This window comes from Apodemus sylvaticus, chromosome 3, assembly GCF_947179515.1.
Source record: "Apodemus sylvaticus chromosome 3, mApoSyl1.1, whole genome shotgun sequence".
Taxonomy (NCBI): domain Eukaryota; kingdom Metazoa; phylum Chordata; class Mammalia; order Rodentia; family Muridae; genus Apodemus; species Apodemus sylvaticus.
Window position 1 is genome coordinate 72,158,485 of NC_067474.1, and position 20,534 is coordinate 72,179,018.

General features: G+C 43.2%; 1 protein-coding gene across 8 annotated transcripts in view; it reads right to left on the minus strand.

Moving 5' to 3' along the window:
* Lpar1 (lysophosphatidic acid receptor 1) overlaps positions 1-20,534 on the minus strand; it is a 118,036-nt gene that overhangs the window by 55,603 nt on the left and 41,899 nt on the right. For all 8 annotated transcript variants that reach the window (XM_052176545.1, XM_052176542.1, XM_052176544.1 and 5 more), the window contains one exon: positions 10,312-10,469. In XM_052176545.1, the coding sequence (XP_052032505.1) occupies positions 10,312-10,356 (45 nt within the window). In that variant the 5' untranslated portion in view covers positions 10,357-10,469. The remainder of the gene's footprint in view (positions 1-10,311; positions 10,470-20,534) is intronic.

A 20,534-nucleotide genomic window follows, 5' to 3' on the forward strand; every position in this document is an offset into this window, starting at 1 on the left:
TGCATCGGGCTTCCCGCAGCGCCTTCTGCTCACAGGTTCGTGTCAGAGCGCATTTGGCAACTTGCTCCATTTCAGTTTTTCAGCTTGACAGTAAATTCTTATTTCCTTTAGGTTTCCTATCTTCTGTTGCTTCTCTTGTTGTTTCCTGGTGTATAACTGCTCTGTGAAACTGCTTTTGCTATGCCTGGACTAAGAATTATAAAAAAAAAAAAAATCGACAAGAAGTAGCTCTTCCTATTTTACATATCAAGAGAAAGTCTTAACAACTTTAAGGGAAAACTTGCACAAAATGTTCTTAAAAGAATTCTGGGGCTGGTAAGATGGCTCAGCAGACAGAAGCATCTGTGCCCAAGTCTGACTCCCTGAGTTCAATCCCCAGGTCCCACCTAGTTAGTGGATGGGGATGACAGACTCTAGCAAGTTGTTCTCTGACCTACACATATATGCATGTACATAAATGAATGTACACATGTGCATACAGATGTATACACACACACCATAAGCATATGAAGTAAATAAAGTGACTTTTTCCAGTCATTTTTGAAGACTATATAGCCCTGGCTGGCCTGAAACTCTTTATGTAGACCCATCAGGCTAGTCTTGAACTCAGATTTATCTGTCTCTGCATCCCGAATTCTGGGACTAAAGGCATGTGCCCCCACTGAGGCAAAAGAATGGTGGAATTCTCTGTTGCTTTTTTTAAAGATTTATTTATTTTATATATGTGAGTACTCTGTTTCTCTCTTCAGACACATCAGAGGAGTGCATCAGATCCCATTACAGATGGCTGTGAACCACCATGTGGTTGCTGGGAATTGAACTCAGGACCTGTAGTAGAGCAGTCAGTGTTCTTAGCCGCTGAGCTATCTCTCCAGCCAGAGGCAAAAAATAAATGTAATATATTTTTTAAAAAAGAAAAAATTCTCATTAGGCCAGGTATTTTGGCTTATATATACCAGTACACAAAAAGATGAGGTAGGTAAAGTTCACCTTTAGTGAACCACAAGTTCAAGGTTATGTTGGGCTGAAGTGTGAAATTCTGTCTTATAAAAGGAACTGTTTCAAATCCTAGCTGCGCTGTCTGAAGCTCTGCTTACTGTAATCCTCCGGTCAGTGGCACTCCCTGCCTGCTTTTCCTTCTTCCCCAGTGCCAGAGAGTTGGCTCCCCACCCGCAGGCTCAGCCGTGCCCCAGGGCTCCAAGCTCCTCATGAAAGTGTGACGTCAGTAAGTGAGTCCTCCGTCTGGACGGGTCCCACAGAGGTGGGATCACCTGACCACATCATCTCTACACAACTCAGCATACCCCTCCAATTCTGCCCTGAGCTACATACATACAGCCTGTGCCACCGATCCAGGGACCTGCAATTCTCTGGTGTCCACCCTTTATTATTTTTTCTAGGTTCCAGATTGCCTTACCAGTCGGAGTTAAGGAAGTGCTAAGTCAAGTCCTGGAGCAACATGTGCAGAGTTGAGGCTCATGCGAGAATCCAATGAACAATCTCCAATTCAGACCTCCACCTAGACTCCAAAAGCTCTCTTTGATGGCTGGTGCAAGCTCTTCTAGTGGTCAGTGTTTGGAAATCACCCTCTGACCCTGTGGACCCCCTGACACTCTGTGAAGTCACGCAGCCTGCGGGCCATCAACAACCATGTACCGCCCCATCCCTCTACCCGCAGGTCCCATAGCTCTGCTTGAATGCAGATCTCAGGTTAAATGCATCTTTGAAACTTGCTTCATGGCCAACCATGAAATGAATCTGCACCACAGCCCCGTCTCATGCTAAGGAGCACGTAGAAGAAGCACACCTTTCCCTGCACCACAGACCAGCCCACCTGCGACAATGATTTATGCCCTCAGGAAGTTTAACCTCAGGGCAGTGTTTAAGTGACACTCTGAAACTGCAGTGTGGCGGGGTCATCACCCAGCAAAAGCAGGCTGATTTCCTTAATGACAGTCTTGCTGCAGCAACTTTCAGAGCTCAAAAGGCAGCAACCCCTGGGCCCTATGATTATGGTTAAAAATAGGACATTGGGCCACTTTGACATATACGCTGACTCTGCAGCAAAAGTCCAAGGATCCGGAGAACCTAGGAGTGTAAAATGGACACAAACCACGGTGGGTGGGAAAGAAAAAGCCACATGCCCTTTAAGGATAAAGAGGCTGCCTCATTAACCATCGCAGACTGAACCAGTTAAAAGGGCATATTAGGAAGATAAATAAGCGGACGCCGTTGGGTATCTTTTGTGGCTTTCCCTAGGCTTTCTACCAGCACCCATGCGATTTTATCATAGGAAAGAAAAATTGAAAATGTACCCTCAGATCCCAAAATGAGATATCCTCTCAAACTTTCTGAGTTTATAAACACAGAAGGGAGCATAAATGAATTTAAATAGCAATATAAGAAGAAACCCAACTTCTAATCGAAACATGAATCAAGATGGAGCAGGTCAGAAATCTCAGTGTTTACCTCCACATGCACTTATTCCTGGCAGTCCAATGGAGTTTTCCATAGAGTGTTTACCTAACTTGGCTTTCCTCTGATGGGTCTTCTGGCAGAAGACAAACGCACATCACATACACAAACCATATGTGGTAACCACTTTCTCCCTGCAAAGAACTCTCACAACCACTGCGGGGGAAATGGTGAGCGCTAACATCTGCCTGGTATCTATTAAAGACACCACAAAGCACTTAGCTTGCCATTCATACTCTCAAACGTGGTGCACATTGTTTTAATTCTACATAATAAAGAATAAAGCTGAAAGAAAAACGTGTGCTGAAAGCCCTCTTAGCCATGGTATACAATACCTTAGACTTGCAAAATCTATATGGACCTAAGCCCATGCCATGCATTCTGTCCCTTTCTCGGTGCCATGTATGTAAAGCCAGAGCACAGTGCACCTTCACTGTGTGGCACGGGGAACATCACACTGCGACCCATGGCTCACACTACAACAGTATGTCATACAACTGTCAATACTCATGCTTTAGCCTCATAAAAATCATGCATGACTCTTTGGCAGCCAGATTTTAAGTACCACTATTGCCTTAATTTTCCTCCCTGGGGGACAACGGTGTGTGCCTCATTTGTGTAGTCTCTGTTAGCGATATCAGGTTCTATTTTCCATCTTCTTCTAAGAGTGAAGAGGGAAAAAAATGAAACTGTCTTCTTAAACTGTATGCATTCACAGGATAGATTAATACAGAAGCGTCAATAGATCCACCCGGTGGTCTTCCAAGACAACAGGTCACCGACCGGGAGGACCTCTTAGAGACGAAATTAGGGAAATCTATGTATCCACTGAGCACAAGGTGATATCAGCAATTGCTTTCAGTGCCTAAGCATGATAATGGAATCACGGTTACGTGAACAAATTATTTCTGGCAGATGAATAGTGAGATAGGAGGACTGATGGGAGGACTGATGGGACATGGAGCAAAGCTGGGGAGCTTAAGTGCTCCACCCTTCAAATGAAGCAAGTGGGAAAGGGAGGGTGCTGGAGGCCGGGGAGTGACTCTGGGTAGTGTGGAAGGAGAGTCTGCTCATGAAGTGAATGCTTGAAAACCTCCTTTACACAGGATTCTAAAACACCACGGGGGGGGGGGGGGGTGAAAGAAGAGGGCAGGGAGGAGGAGGAGGAGGAGGAAGAGAGGAAGGGAGGGAGAGGTAGGGAGAGGTAGGGAGAGAGCCTTTCCAACCTCAGAGTTACATATCAAATGTTTTAATGCAGAACTCAGTTGCTTTCGTCCAACTCAAACCAAAAGCTTCTAAGACATAGACTTTTAAAACACAAAGGATTTTAAACAGAGAGTTCAAAACACCAGCTGGGAACTCAGAGAACAATCTACCAAGACACTGAAAACCCACACAAACCTACACCTTTAGTGCAAACAACCAAAATCACTTAACAGGACTTAAGTCTGTCGGTGCAACTGCTGTGAACAGATGACATTTCACACTTGAGGGGCAGAAGGAACTAGCATCCCAACATCAAGCCAAAGGTCAATTCCTCACTGGAATCCCAGGGGTGGCAGCCAAGCGACCTATAAGTTCTTGGACACCCATCTAGGCCTTTCTCACCAGTGCTGGGGGTGGGGGGAGCCAAACGACATACTCTGGAATTAAGCTACTGATCCCTTCATTAAGGCTGAAAATAAAACTTAGATCTAAATTCTACCATTCGACTCTCCAGAACCTCATCAACCACAATGAAATAAATGTTTGGCAGAGTTCTAGAAACAGAAAACAGAAACTACCCCAGCCTACACCACCTTGCCCCACCCCATCCCACCCTACCCCTCCTCTCCACATCCACAGGGCAGGAACACATTACCAAACTCATTGGTTCTTGTCTACAAATCTATCCTCAGGTACCCTTGACAGTAGCTTTTATCAACTCTGGACTCATAGCTATAAATCAGTTGAGGCAACTTCCTGTGGCTATCAGTCCCAACCATCCTGGGACTCACCTTAGCTATGTTCGGACTGGGTGCTGGCCCAGCACAAGGAAACAATTCTGCATCTTAAGAGTCCAAGCAGCAGCAAGGCGGAGAACACAAACTTGTCTGACTTCAAAGCCCAAGGCCCGTCCCAGGCTGACTAAACAGAGATCCCAGCAGCCAGGCTGACTAAACAGAGATCTCAGCAGGAGTGACAATGAGTGCTTTCTTCCCCATTGTTATTTGAAACAATCGCAAGCTATTTGCTGTATTAATTAGTTTATGTCTGGTGTTAGGCAGCCTTCACTAGAAAATGGTCTTTGTTACCAGATGAATGGAAAAACAAACAAACAAAAAACAAAACAAAACAAACCACAGCCTTTTCTTTTTCTTCCAATTGTTGCCTTTGCCTTGGAAAGGGATGCTGAGGCCTTTCCCACTTGAATCTGAGTTTATTGTCATGGGGGTCCATCTGAAGAATGTATGTTTCAGGCTGGATAATGTCACGGTAAGGAGATTGCACCACGAAAGCTGCTCATTAGGTCCCAGCTAAAAAGACGCTACGTTCATATAATCTGAGCCTTCTCTCCACCAGGAGATGATAGCTAATCAGGGAGGAGACATCAGTACCGGCTGAGATGCACGGGCGAGCCCGCCTTGAAGGAAATCTCAAGTGTGCAAAGCTGAAAGGAAGGGCTGGCCTATAATCGGGAGGCTCATCATGACCTAGAGCTAAGGGTCCTACAGCCAGGGGACCCAAAGGGCTGTATCTCTCCTGAAACAGAGCCAACTTGCTCTGTGATCTAATTACTGAAGCTTGCAACTGACTCCTCCCAAATGGCCCAGTTCCCAAATATCAGCGACTGTTACTAATGCCAGCACAGAGGTGAGAATGAGACTCACCTACTGTGATTGACATTGCTACAGAATTGGCCCAGAGCTTCGTCAAGTCCAGGTTCAAACATAGGTCTAGGGTAACAAAGCTTGGGTAACAACCATGAAACTATACAGGCTGTGTTCTCTCTCTCTCTCTCTCTCTCTCTCTCTCTCTCTCTCTGTGTGTGTGTGTGTGTGTGTGTGTGTGTGTGTTTGTGATTATAGATTAAATCCAGAGCCTTCCATATGCTAGGCAAGCATTCCATCACTGCAGGCTTTGTTAAGATCACTTTTCACTTCCTTTTGGCTTTTAAGGTCCTGCCAAATCCCTGAGTTTATAACCCACCCATTCTAATACTCAGGGTTTGTCAGTTTCTGCAGTGCAAATGTTGTGTCATGACTGAATTCGACAAGCTTGCCAAATACTAGGTTTGGTTTGGTTTTAAAGAGAATTATCTTTACACACATACATACATACACACACACACACACACACACACACACACACACGAGTAGAGGTACCCTCAGAGGCCAGAAGAGAGCTTTGGGTCCTCTGAAGGTGAAGTTACAGACCTGCCAGCCTCCTAGTGTGGGTGATGAGATTCTAACACAGGCCCTCTGTAAGGGCAAGACACACTCTTAACCCCTGAGCTATTGACCTAGCCCCTCACAGAGTTCTTCACAATCCAACACTCAGACCACATGCAGCCCTAGGCCCTACCACACTGTGCTCGCTCTGAACTAATCCTGATGCTGGGCTTTTCTCATTGTGGCCTATTAGGCATTTGCACATGCTCTTTCTGCTTCCCATCAAAACAGCTCATATCCACACATGGGCTCCTGGTCCAGTGGTCCTCCTGCAAGAAGTCCAAGTGCTGTTCCCAGAACAGCAGTACCTCCAGTGTCTTGGTAATTTTAAGTTGTCCCTTCTTCAGCTGCCTATCTTCCACCATGTTTCTGAACTCTAACAAGGCAACGACCTTAATTATCTTATTTATTCTTGCATGTAAAGGCCTGTCCTATTGCTAAGCAGTAACAATGATACATATCGACACACGTGGACACTATGCACCAGCCATTGTTCTGAACTGAGTGTGTAATTGCACGTGACATTTTTCAAGCACTGCCAGAAGGCTGGCTTCCCTACTGCTCTGCTTGTTTTGCAAGCGCTACATGGAGTCACTGAGAGAGTGAACAGATTCCCTCCAGCTCAGCCCTGAGTGTCAGAACCAGGGCCTGAACTCCAGCAGTGTGACTCCAGGGCCCACGAACATGCTTCTGAAAAGCTGTGTCTCGTGACATTTTTATTTATTTTTCAATAGTGATCCTTGAGGAGAAATTTTTAATTAAATTTAAATTCTCCCTAATGAAAGAAGTTAAATGCTGTGAAATATGATTCTTTAGGGTAGGGTTAAGCTTTGGCAGGACTTACCATCTCCCCAGATCCAATTTGGGCCCTCTGGGGGGCAATAGAATTCTATTGAAAATGTAATGTGCTGGGTTTTTTCCTCTGCTGTTCTGTTTATGAGCCATATGTTTGTCCTTAAAAACACATGGTCTTGTTTTATAGTTTTAATGATCTCTTCCTGTGAGGATTATTCTATGTCTTGCTTTCTGTCCCCTTTATAAGGTGTATACGACAACACAGCCATGTTGATATGCTCACATTTTAACTGCTATGGGATATTTAAATGATACCCAGGTACCTGGCTTTATTAATAACCAACCCCTACTGAATAGTCAGGAAATTTCGGATTTCTTCCCGTGACTATCTTTTTATACTCTTCCTTGGTCTTGTCTGTTTAGACACCAGTGTGACTGCAAAGGTTTCTGACTTTAATTAATACTGCCTCGTCGCTGTACCAGTTTTACCCACAGAAAGTTTTCAAGAGCATCTATTTCCCTGGGTGTTTGGTTTAAATAGGATCTCTTTCTACTTTGGGTAGCGTTGAACACTTTGGCAAGATGAGTCACTTAAAAGCGTTTACGTTACTCACAAACCCACAGCCGTTTACATAACAGGAAGACGGTAGGTAAGTTGTTGGAAATGCTGACAAACAACAATGATGGGGCCTAAAAGGCCCAGTCAGGGAAGCCTGTGCTCCGGTCTAACTCACTTCACACACACACACAAGGACGGGGCTAAGAATAGACGCTATCAGGAACAGCTGCATGGGCTTCAAACTGGTAACCTAAAGTAACACAAACTAAATCTTTTGACCCGTTCTCTAAGTTCCCAATGTACTTCGGGTAATGAAACCAAACACCCACGTAAGTCAAGTGTTGAAACAGTGAGGAGCCATCCAGCAAAGGAGAAATGACATGATGGGGAAGACACTAGGCACATCCAACGCCCCAGGAAACACTGAGAGATTTGAAGAACAGCAAGGGTGTTGTTATCCATGGTGGGAAACCCCTGAGGGAGTTAGCAGTGCTTCTCAACCCTCCTAATGCCGTGGCCCTTTAGTACGGTTCCTCATGTTGTGGTGACCCACAACCACAAAATTACTATTGCTGCTACTTAATAACTGTAAATTTGCTACTGCTACAAATTATAATATAAATATCTAATATGCAGGATATCTGACATGCAGCCCCTGTGAATGAGTCATTCAACCCCAGAACTGGTTGTAACCCACAAGTGGGAACTGCTCAACTATAAGGAATGAGGAATGACCCTTTCTTCTTTCACCCTCTCTTTCTTGACTCTTTAAACAACAACAACAAAAACCACAGACATTCTTACTTTAAATATGCACAAAATATAATAATCTTCTAAATGAGACTGAAAAAAATACAACATGCTAGTCCATCAGGATTTAAGCTTCAGTCAGTGTGGCTGGTTCTCAGGGAACCCTTAGATTGCACACGGTGTGTGTGTGTGTATGTGTGTGTGTGTGTGTGTGTGTGTGTGTTCAACATGGAAGTAAAAGGAGGACTATGAGGGAAGAAGAAATATTCTAAAGATCTGGGAAGGGGAACAGTACTGGGAAATGGGGGAAGAAAGGCAAAAGATTGCAGGTTCCCTCATATAAAGAACCTAGATTTTAAAATATGTTCATGGGCTGGAGAGATGGCTCAGCAGTTACGAGCACTGACTGCTCTTCCAGATGTCCTGAGTTCAAATTCCAGCAAACACATGGTGGCTCACAACCACAACCATCCGTAAGGAGATCAGCTGCCCTCTTCTGGTGTGTTTGAGGACAGTTATGGCATGCTTACATATAACATGCACACACATATACATACATACATACATACATACATACATATATACATACATACATATATGTCCATGTGGTGGTTTATGGAATGTCCTCCATAGACTCAAGTATTTGAGCACTTGGTCCCAGTTTGGTAGCACTGTTTGGGAGGTTCAGGGGGTGTGGCTTTGCTGGAAGAAGTATGTCACTGGAAGTGGGCCAAGAGAGTTTGAAGACCCAAGCCATTTCTAGATCACTCTCTGCTTCCTGCTTGTGTTTCAAGATGTGAGCCTTCAGCTTGTTGCTCTAGCTGCCTTCCCATGATGGTGCTGGACTCTTCTTTGGAACCAGAAGCTCAAATAAACCCTGAGTTTTTTAAGGTTGCTTTGGTCATGGTGTTTTAGCACAGCAATAAAAGTAATAAATACAGTCCATATATATATATATATATATATATATATATATATATATATATATAGCATGAAAACGGAAGTGGGTGGGTGGGTGGAGTAAGGGCGGGTAGAGGCAGGGCCAAGGAAGGCACCTCAGTGAAAGTGCGAAGTGCAATGGTATGTATGAAAATGTTAAAATGAAACTCAGTATCTTGTGCACTAGTTATAAACAAATTCAAAATGTCTCTTTCTCAAAGGCACCTATTTTCTTAAACCTTTGCCTAAGAATGTCCATCATAAATGAGAAACCTCATAGGATATGGAAGAGTCAAGAGAAAGGGTAAGTGAGTGGGAAACTATATTCACTGGGTTTCTCTTGAGGGCTTTGCATCTACGCTACTGTTTCCTCCACTGAAACACTGTATGAAAGACAATAACCTGAGCTGAGTCTGAAGCTGGGATGGGGCAGGGAGAGCGTCAGGGAGAGCATCAGCCCAAGGCACGGGGAGATGACCCAAGACTGAATGATTCCAAGTTGGTTTCCCTCCCATTGCACCACACTACCTGCTGAGACTGAAGGGCAGTTCATAATCAAAGCAACAGAGTTCACCATGATCTAAACAAAGAAGATGTCCTTGCAGAATTACTGCCCGCCCCCCATGTACAGCCAAAGTACTTCATGGGACTACTGCTCAGAAATTTCTAGAACTCCATTTTATTTTCAAGTTTCCCTGAATGGGCCAAGGCAAAATGATAATTACAGGAAAAGAACAATGAAGCCATCTTGGAGGGCTTATCGTAAGACTCATCAAACTGAGAAATCCTATTTGTACTACCACCCTCCCCACAGAAAAAAAAGAGTGAATAAGCGGAGCGGCAGAATTTGCTTCCGACTTGTCTTGCTTTGGAGCTGGATGGCAAGAGTGACAGGTGGGTGTCCTCAGTGTGGTGAGCCTGTGAGCCTGTCCTTCTGTGAACAGAGGCCAGCTCATTTTCCCAGCTGCTTCCCGAATTACACAGCATATCTATCTCTTCCTCTCTCTCTTCCCTCCTCTCTCGCTTTCCCTCTCTATCTCCAAAGCATCCCATCTAAGTACCCACCACACAACAAAAGGAGGTATGCACGATTCTCCAAAGTAAAGCATTTTTTTAAAGATTTATTTATTATTATATCTCAGTACGCTGTAGAACCACACACTGTATGTAGCACATACCAGAAGAGGGCGTCAGATCTCTTTATGGATGGTTGTTAGTCACCATGTTGTTGCTAGGATTCGAACTCGGGACCTTCAGAAGAGCAGTCAGTGCTCTTAACCCCTGAGTGGTCTCTCCAGCCCAGATTACCTATTGCCTAAAAACTGTGATTAACAAAAACATGGATCAGGTCAAAGCACTTACCTGGGGCTGTGAAATTACAGGGCTGGAAGGAGAGGCAGCTGCCATGACAGGGCTGTATTTAGGGTGATGACAAGGCCCCAGCACTGCAGTGCCGGGCACAAGAAGCAGCGCGTGGGTTGGCTGGTCAGATCGCGGTCATGCTAGGAGGAACTATAAGCCTGCGAAAACACAAGGAAGCCCCAAATGAGTAGAGAGGACTTTCATGGGCAAGAAAAGGTCACCAACTAGACAAGGCGAAGGTCACTCAGAACTGAATATCAGCTGTATGAACACAGGGGCCTGCTGAGGCAGATCTGCCATCAAAAATCATGACTCCCTTACCATCTGCTCACATGATGTTTTGGGGAGCAGCTAGATAGATATTCTGGGGGAGCGACTGGATGTTCTTGGGGAGAAGCTGGATGTTCTGGGGAACAGCATCAAGTTGGGGTTACAGGGAGATTGCACCAAGAGGACAAACCATCTTGCTGTGTTTTTTGGAGTTTTTTATAAGATTTATTTATCATATGTAAATACACTGTAGCTGTCTTCAGACATTGCAGAAGAGGGTGTCAGATCTCATTACAGACTTTTGTGAGCCATCATGTGGTTGTTGGGATTTGAACTCGGGCCTTCAGAAGAGCAGTCAGTGCTCTTAACTGCTGAGCTATCTCTCCAGCCCTACCTTGCTGTTTCTTAATTTCTTAATTTAATATTATATAATAGTATATTAATATATACAATTATTATTATTTCTTAAAACTTGAGATCTGATTGTCTATATACAATGAGTGAAGAGAAGAACCCACCAAGCAGTCATAGACAGCCTCAAGTTCAGCTTTACTCTTCCCTACCCTTTTGCGGAAACAAAAACAAAAGCAACCCTGAAGCTTGGGGAAGGGAATCTAGAAAAGTGTTCACTGTCTGGAAGACAGAAGAAAGGGATAAAATTCCATATTTACATTTCCTCAAAGAACTTATTGAACATTTTAAAGATTTAAGGACAAGCACCCCACTGTCACAAGAGTAAGTGACAGAAAGGATCAGGAACTCAGGGAGGTAGAGTGCGTCATGTCATAAATCAGATGCCCTGACCACTCTAACTGGAAAGGGAGAGGGCATTTCCAAACTCCTTTGAAATTCTCAAGGAGAGGCGCTAAGCAACCAGGAAGTAAAACCCATGCTTCTCTGATACATTCCCACGCTGTAGCAGTAAACTAGGACCTTGATTCTGTCAAGAGATAGGCCAGGGTGGAGCCCCACAGCTTTAATCCCAGTAACCAAGAGGCAGAAGCAAGAAGTTAGTTGTGAGTTCAAGGCCATCTGGGTCTACAAAGTGAGTCCCAGGCCAGCCAGAGCTACACAGTGAAGGAGGCCCTGTGTCAAAAATATGGGGGTGAGGGGGGATGTTTGCCATGACCACATAAGCACTGCCAATTAGACCCTGAAGGTAAAACTTCCCCTGAAGAAGTTATGAACATTCCCTTCCCCTAAACATTGTGTTTTCACACCAACTAGCAATCTCTCAAAAGAGATTTATTAAGGAAGGCGTATGGTAGTTCACAACTCTAATGTCAACACTTAGGAGACAGAGGCAGTAAGACCAAAAGTTCAGTGCTAGGCTTACTATATAATAAGGCTCTGGGTTGAAAAGAGGAAGGAAAGAAGAGAAAAAGAGATGAGAGATGAGGGAGAGGAAGAATGGGAGAAGGGAGAAAAGGAAGAACTGATAGAGGAGGAGGGACTGGGAGAGGACAGAGGGAAGGAAGGAGGACAGACGTGTCTACTGAGCATCTACAGGAAACTAGGAGCATACAGGATTTAGCCAGCCCCTGATGCAAATACTTCTGTAATTTCACTGGTATGCAAGGAGATACCTGAGTATTGTTCAACTCTTGGTGAATGACAGTTCCCTTAATAATAAAATTCATAAACCAAGGGGCCAATGGCCTAAGCCTTGTGCAGTGTGAGCAGTGGACATGGACAGTTAATCCCAGCCCTTCCATCCCGCAAGTGTTCTATGCTAGCTAGCGGATCCAGGCTGTGGAGCCTCTGTCAGAAATGCTCTGGTCATGCAGCAACCCCTGTAGCCTGCAGGTTTTCATTTTCATTCTTGCACAAGTATCAGGCCTTCACACCATAGTTTGAAGCCCATCAGGTTTTACTTGTTTTAAGCCATGGGTAATTGCTTTATGAACAAACACATAGCAAGCAACCTTTGCAAGCCATCTTGGCCCAATGTCAACATGGGATTCCACAGCTACTCCGAGCCAAGGCTGATCTCCTCCTCAGCCATACTCTAAAGAGGAAGAAAGGGATAATGACAGTTTAAATGAAAGGCCCAGGAGAAAGGGCAATGCTTTCTTTTCTTCACGGCAGCTTCTAGGATATGGATTCAAGCACAGGAATATTACAGGACCTGGCAAATGCACCGTTTTATACTAATACATGACCTTATGTCCACCACCACTTTCAGTTCTCCATTTTCCTCATGCATGTATAACTCATTTCAACTTTCTATATTTACAAATGAGGATAAACATGACAACAGCCAAAAACCAGCAAGTGTTAGGATTCTATTCTACAAGACTCATGCTGCATAATCGAGTCCATTACAATTTGTCTCAAGGTACCTTCAGTTGCCACAATACAAAGACTGTCCAGAAGGGAACATAGCACCTAGTGTGTAACAAGAAAATATAACCCTTGTGGTTTGACTATGCTTGACCCAGGGAGTGGCACTATTAGGAGGTGTGGCTTGTTGGAGTAGGTGTGTTACCATGGATGTGGGCTTTGAGACTCTCTTCCTAGCTGCTTGGGAGCCAGTCATCTCTTATTCATCTTTGGAACAAGATATAGAACTCTCAGCCCCTCCAGCACCAGGCCTGCCTGGATATTTCCATGCTTCCTGCCGTGATAATAAACCCAACCTCAGAACCTATAAGTCAGCCCCAATTAAATGTTGTCCTTTATAAGAGTTGCCTTGGTCATGGTGTCTCTTCACAGCAATAAAACCCTGACTAAGACACCCTTCAAAACCAAGCTGTCATATGTCATCAATACTAAAAGGAATGAAGAGAGAGGGGCTAGGAGTTAGGAAAGCCCTCTACACACCAAGCTCAGCAGCAGCTATTCCACACAGCCTCAGGCAGATGCTGTCAGCTCCTGTCACAAGGGAGACTTCTGAGACTTCAAACGGTTACATGCATGACCCAAGCACAGCCACAAAACCAGAAGAGCTCTAAAACTTGAACCAGGACCAGCCTGATGCCATAGACCAGGCTCTTTCTACAGCCCAACCCTCCAACTGAAAATGAGTCCTGGAGGACTGGGCAGATAGCTCATTTAGTAAAGTGCTGTCCTTGCAAACACAAGGACATGAGTTTGAGCCCCAGTACCCACCCAAACTGTAGGGGTGGCAGCATATATCCGTAGGCCCAGCACTGAGGTATCACAGATAGCAGGTTCTTTGGTGTTCACAGACAGTCTAGCCTAATGCATGACCTCACAAATCAATGAGAGACCCTCTCTCAAAGGGGAAACAGCATTTTTGAAGATGACAGCCAAAATTATTCTTTGGCTTCATATGCATATGCACCTGTATACATACATGTACATATGCACACATGTTTGTGTATGGGGGAGGAAGCACTGTGGAAGAAGAGATAGGAGATCCCTGGGGTTTACTCTTCAGACAGTCTAGCTAAATGGTTGAACTCCCCATCTGAAGAAATAAGGTACCAAGCCATTGAGAAAGCCTGGTATGAACCTCAGGCTACCTCATGCATGCATATACATGTGAGAATACATGTATACATCTATATATCACATACACAGTCATTTTAAAAAAATTAATTAGAAATATAAACAGTAAGGAATGACATGAAAGCTATTTCTGAGATAAGAAAGCAAATTGGAAGCTATATCTAGACTCTCATCTGAAGACCAGGAAAAATATGCACAAATTAAAATGGAGTAGCAAGGATCACAAAGAATTAAATTAAATGTTGTTTTTAAATTTTTCAATGAGAAATATACACCAGCTGAGTCCTTGTCAAGACAGTCTACTAGGCTGATTGATGAGGAGAAAAAATATTAGGAAATCAGCTCTAGAAGCCACAGAATGGATCCCAGTTCTCACTTAAACCTCCAAAGACATATGCTCAAAAGATGGACATAGATGACCCACAAGGAGCAAAGGCCAAATCCTCTTCATGAGAAGCCGCAAGTTCCAGGCGCATGTACAGAAATAAGAAATGGAGAACCCAGCCGGCCTGGGCGGGTGCTGGGCAGGAGGAGGATGGCAGGAGGAGGGCTGCAGGAGGGCACCACGCCTAGGAGAGCTGGGGTGCTTTCAGCAGAGCCTCTGCCTCCAGAAGCGGTCAGAGAGTAAACTCAGGCTGCACTTATCCCTGACGTGCATGGGCTATGAAGAATTCACCAGAAAACTGTGAGAAAAGAATGCCACAAGTTAGCCGCAGTAGGGGACAGCAGTGCCAAATGACAAAGGCTCCACTAATTAGTGAATGCCACACCAAATGCCTAAAAGAAAAACTCCAGTTGGAAGCAGACTTCCATCTGACGGCTTGAACTGAAGCTGGCTCCCTCCCCAGGCCTCACAGGAAGATAAACCTCTAATTGGCAAATTAACCTACTACAAGCCTAACCTTTTTCCTTATTCTGGATTTCAGTCAAGTCATGACTCATACAAGTGTCTTGAAAAAACACAGGGTAGATCCTCAACAAAGAGGGGCTGAGGGGGAGAAAAGGAGAAATACTGAGTAGATACCAGCTTCTCTCTCCAAGGATAACCAACAGAAAAATGTCCACGGGCACCAAGCTAGTAAGACATACTGTGAAAGTTTAAAGTAAAGGGATTCCAGATTGAGAGCCATTATTTTCTCAGGCAATAAGTACAGTTCTTAAAAGAGAAACTTCTAGCTTGTGTTCGTACGAATGCTAGGACCCTGCTGCAGCATCTCTGAACACGGGGCACATCACCATGATGGGAAATCAAGGTCAGGAAAGAGTTTGACCCAGAGGACAAAGAAAGGTGGGTCTAGACTGTGAATCTAAGCAAAGGCAGTCACAGAAATAACAGAAAATAAGTACTGAGAAGACAAACTAGATCTCTGGGAGAGGGAACCCCATATTTAAAGACTCTAACCCCAACACAGGACAGACAAGAGAGCCCTAGCAGGAAGGAAACTGTAAATGGTGACACGTGCCTGTAATCCCAAACCCAGGAAGCAGAGACAGGAGGATCGGAAGTTCAAAGTCGTCCTCAGCTAAATGGCAAGTCTGGTGTTAGCCTGAGCAACATGAGATTCTGTGTCTTTTTTTTTTTTTTTTTTTTTTTAAGATGAAAGAGAGAAGATACTATCATCAATGCTCAAATCAGGAAAATAAAAAATTATGCCCCAAATTTTAGAAAACTGCTTCACAGATACACACTTTAGGTGAAATGGGGGTTAAAAAAAATCAGACTTTATATCTATATTATTCTGCAACAAGCTTGACAGCCTTGCAGAAACCCAGGAGAAACTTTCTGGACCCAAGACCTGGAGCATCGAGGAGATGAGACACTTGTCTCTCTTAGTGTCTGTCCCCATCTGTCCCCTTCCACCAGAATGAGACAGCATCTGCCACCAGACTTACCTCCCCCAAGGAGAGAGAAAGATTTGTCCTTTGGAAACTCTGATCAGAAGGAAAAGACTTAACAAGAGTAAGTTCCAGAAGGAGACACTGTGCTCACTGAAACAAAAACAGGATGTTTAAAAAGCAATAATTCCTAATTTTAAAGGAATAGAATGTGAACTTAAGAAAGCTGGCCAGAATTTAAAAATAAGATGGGATAACAAAGAAAAGAAAGAAAGAAAGAAAGAAAGAAAGAAAGAAAGAAAGAAAGAAAGAAAGAAAGAAAGAAAGAAAGAAAGAAAGAAAGAAATCAGAAACCCTAAGAGATAAATCAGAAGAATAAAGGAGTAAAGGAAATCAAGTTAAGGCCAGAGGACTGCAAGTTCAAGGGCATCCTGGGAAACTTTCAGAGATCTTGTCTCAAAATAAGAAGTAAAAGGTGGGCTGGGGTGTAGACCAGTGTCAGAGTACTTGGATAGCATATGCATGGCCCTAGGTTCAAAGGGGAAAAAAGAGGGGGAGGGGTAGACTCAAAAGTCTCTAAAATGGAAGGTCATGTGTTTGTAGACTGAAAAGGCCTGTAAGAGCCTGCTTGCCTCAGTGGACTTTGATAGGATTATACTAATCTGGAGATTTTAAAAATCCTGTAAGGTCTAGAAAGGCTGCAGCTTATTGGTAGAGGACAAGTATATGTGAGCATGTGGGCAGCACTATAAAAGCTAGCACAGAGACAGCCATGAGAGTAACATGTACATCAATCAAAGATCCTGAAAGACCTCAGAAAAGGGGAACTCAGAAACCAACAGATGGGAATCCAAGTGCCTTCAAACTATTGAATAATACCCCTAGATGCAAGCAGACAATAGGACTAAAGAGGGAAGTGATCCTTCTGGAGGATGTGCCTCCAGAGTCAGGAAGGAAAAGAGAGGTGGAGATAGGACAGTAGGTGTTAACACAGGGGGACCCAAAGGAAGTTAACTGTGAAGAGCATCCCTGGATGACACACACGAGAGTGAAGAAGGTGTCCTTGGTAGACCAGTTGTCCATCTGAATATACAGAGGGCAGGTTTATAACACTAAGAGAGCCTGGTGTTAAATGCAGTTAATATATAGAAAACTAAGTCAGCATTAAAAAGATGATAACCTTGAAACAGACAATTTTTTGTTTCAGAGTAAAAAGATCCACACATTTTTCACATGGCATGAAAATGAATGATACTAACAGGGCCTCCGTGACATTAACGAAGGATTAGAGACACAGTTGAGCCATGGGTCATTTGCCAAGCAGGAGCCAGGCCCCAAGTTTGGAGCCTCAAGCCTCAATCCCCAGCACTACAACAGACAGATGTTGTAGACTACTAACCCAATTGAAACAAAGACTTAATACCAGAGGAACAACAGAGTTGGTGTAATAAAATATCTTCCATAGGGGAAATCAGAGGAAGGAAGAGGAAGGACTCAGTTTTCTAATCAAGCTTCATGGAGCTAACACTTTACAAACATCTGTAACTAATCAAAATTTTAAAAATGAATTGCAAAGAATATGACCCCAAATCAACAAGTTAAGAACTACCTATAAAAGGTAAAGTATCAATGCAGAAATTCAAGGCAATATCAGTCATTGTTGGGGCTGGGATGTGGGTGGAACACAACTGTTTATGGTAAAAGACTAGGTCATGTAGGTTACAAAGTATGGCTCAGAGCACAGCAAATATTCAAGTAAGGATAACCAGCACACTTGAAGGAAAACAAATGGCACAGAAGCAATTTAACAGGGACGTCACTTTCTTAGTTCAAGAACAAATAATGTGATAAAGGACGGGTGGAGGACTTAAGTAAATACTTCCTTAAAAGACATGTGTAGGTGAACAGAAAACAGCCAAAGTGAAACTCCACAGCACTGACTACCAGAAAGACATAAAGCAAAACTATAATGGTCATGTTCAAGAAGATGTGAAAGATTGGATCTCTGGTACAAATGTAAAATGCTTCAGTCAACATGGAAGCAGGTGAAAGCGCCTCAGAAAACTCAAAATAGGAGCCAGAAAACCCACTTTTGAACACATTTCCAAATTATTAAGATGGAATCTTTTGGAGCTAATCAATTACCCATGTTCACATAGCATAGAATGGCCAGAGATGGAAGAAACCCAAGTGTCCAGTGATAGATGCATACAAATAAACAAGCTGTGGTAGAGACCCAGAATGGGATATTATTGCACCTTCAAAACGAAACAAGCCCTGACACAGGCACCAAGCAAGGTGCACCTTAGTGACATTTTCCTAAGGGAAATTCACATGCCAGTGTTGCCTGGCACTGAGAAGGAAGAATGGGCCAGAAGGTGTGTTTAATGGGCATAGCATTGCACAATCATCATAAAGAAAGGTTTATGGAGACTGGTTGTACGTCGTGGTTTGAATATGACCTTTAAAAGTTTGTATGCTGAGGCTGGGAGGTTGCTCAGTGGTTAAGGGAACATGCTGCTCCTGCAAAGATCTCAGGTTTGATTCCAAGCACTTCCAACCTCATACAAGAGGCTCATCAAGCCATTCACAGCTACAGTTCCAGAGGATCCAATACCTTCTGACCTTATTGAGCACCAGGAACATAGGTGATGTGGTACATGGGCATACATTCAAGTAAAACACTCATACAAATAAAACAAAGTAAATACATCTAATTTTTTTTAAGTTTATGCATTGGAGATTCAATTCCCACAATCACCATTTACATCACTTGTTCTTGGAAGTGGCGCCAGATGATGAGGTCATGAGTGTGGGACACTCAACCTTTCAAGAAGAGGAATGGAAACTCCAGCTCCTGGGAGGCTGAAGCAGAAAGATCACAAGTCTGAAGCTATGAAAGAAAGGAACAGAGGGGGGAGGGAGAGAGGAAGGAAGGAAGGAAGGAAGGAAGGAAGGAAGGAAGGAAGGAAGGAAGGAAGGAAGGAAGGAAGGAAGGAAGGAAGAAAGGAAGAAAGGAAGAAAGGAAGAAGAGAGAAGGCAGTAGAAAGGGAGGGAGAAGAAAAGGAAAATAAATAAAAGAATAGAAAGCACTAAATAAAATAGAGAAAGAAGATGCCTAAGCTAGCTTCTAAATTGAAGAAACAAGATAAAACCTGCATTAATAAACTCGTTAAATTAATGTCAAAACTGGATGTACAAGCGAAAAATTACCATTCCAGACATTCCTGGTGGAAAGCAATGAGTTCCGAAACTCATGGAATATAAGACATAATAATGAAATGACCCCAAAAATTGGTGGTCACTTCAATAGTGAAGTATGTACTGGAAAATAAATACCCACTCAGAATCAAGCTAGTGATTTTATTATGCTTAGATAACTGGAGAATCTCTGCTTTGGAAACATTGTCAAGAGTGAACTGAAACTATGAATTTCTGAGTTAAAAGGAAATGAAATCAAGTAAGTGCATTCAAAATGAAAGAGTTCAAGAAGAGAAAGATGGGATCTGTACCTCGGGAAGGAATGAAAGGAAAGAAGACAGGATCTCACAAAGTAGGAAAACTAAATTCCTTCTTTGGATAAGAGACAGACCTAACATAAGCCTGTGTCATCCCACAGCACAAAACCACAGTGTCCAAACCTTCATCTCAGTTAGTGTCTGAATATGGACCAGAATAATACAGGGACGGATGCCTTTAGGAAAAGGAGAATGTGGTGCGTTTCCACTGTGGGCTGTTAAGAAAGGAGCCACTGAGCTAAGCCAGGGATGGCTTCAGTTCAAAGTTTACAGAAATAACAAGCTCAATATGCGTATCCCAGAAAAGCTCTAATTCTAAATTACAATGGCAGCTGATAGACAGTCTCGGAAGATGTCTTACCCCTAAGAGCACTCATGCCTTCTAATACCAAAAGTAGTTCTTATGTTCTAATGTCCTTAATGGTCTAAATTGAGGAATATGGATAGTATAAGCAAACTTGAGGAGGTGGAGGGAGGGGCCAAGAGGAAGGAAAAAGAACAATTGGGGGAGGGGGCAAGTCTGTGGTTGTGTCAGCAAGAGTGATTCAGTCTCACCACAGTTTCTCAATGGTGGGGGTCTGTTGACAGAGGCATTGTCCATCATTTAAGATTCAAAGGAGCTAATGCCATTCATCTTTGGGAGAATACATCAAAATCAATTATGAGTGTTAGAAGAATAACCAAACACAAAAGTGTTTTAAGCAAGTATAACACAACATAGGAAAGTTATGTTCAAAAGATAACTTGTCTGATGGATTTGTGAACAGTATGGAACAGCCACTTAAAAATGTACCTAATGTGGATGCAATTGTTAATGCCCCTTCTCGATTCCATTATGGACAGGCATGTGTATACAAGATAGATATCAGGATTCTAAACACTAAACTGAATCTGAAGCTATGTGACTCTACAGTATCCTGCAGGATGAATATTACATGCAAACATTTAGCTCCAAGAATGTTTAATGCAAAACCATATAACAAAAAATAGAAATGATTACAACATTCAATAATAGAGTATTATCAACTACATACATTATCACAAAGTATGTTTACGTTCAATCTAGTTGTATCTAATCAATGAAATTAGAATGTGTTTAAATATCTTTCTCCTATATGGAAAAAT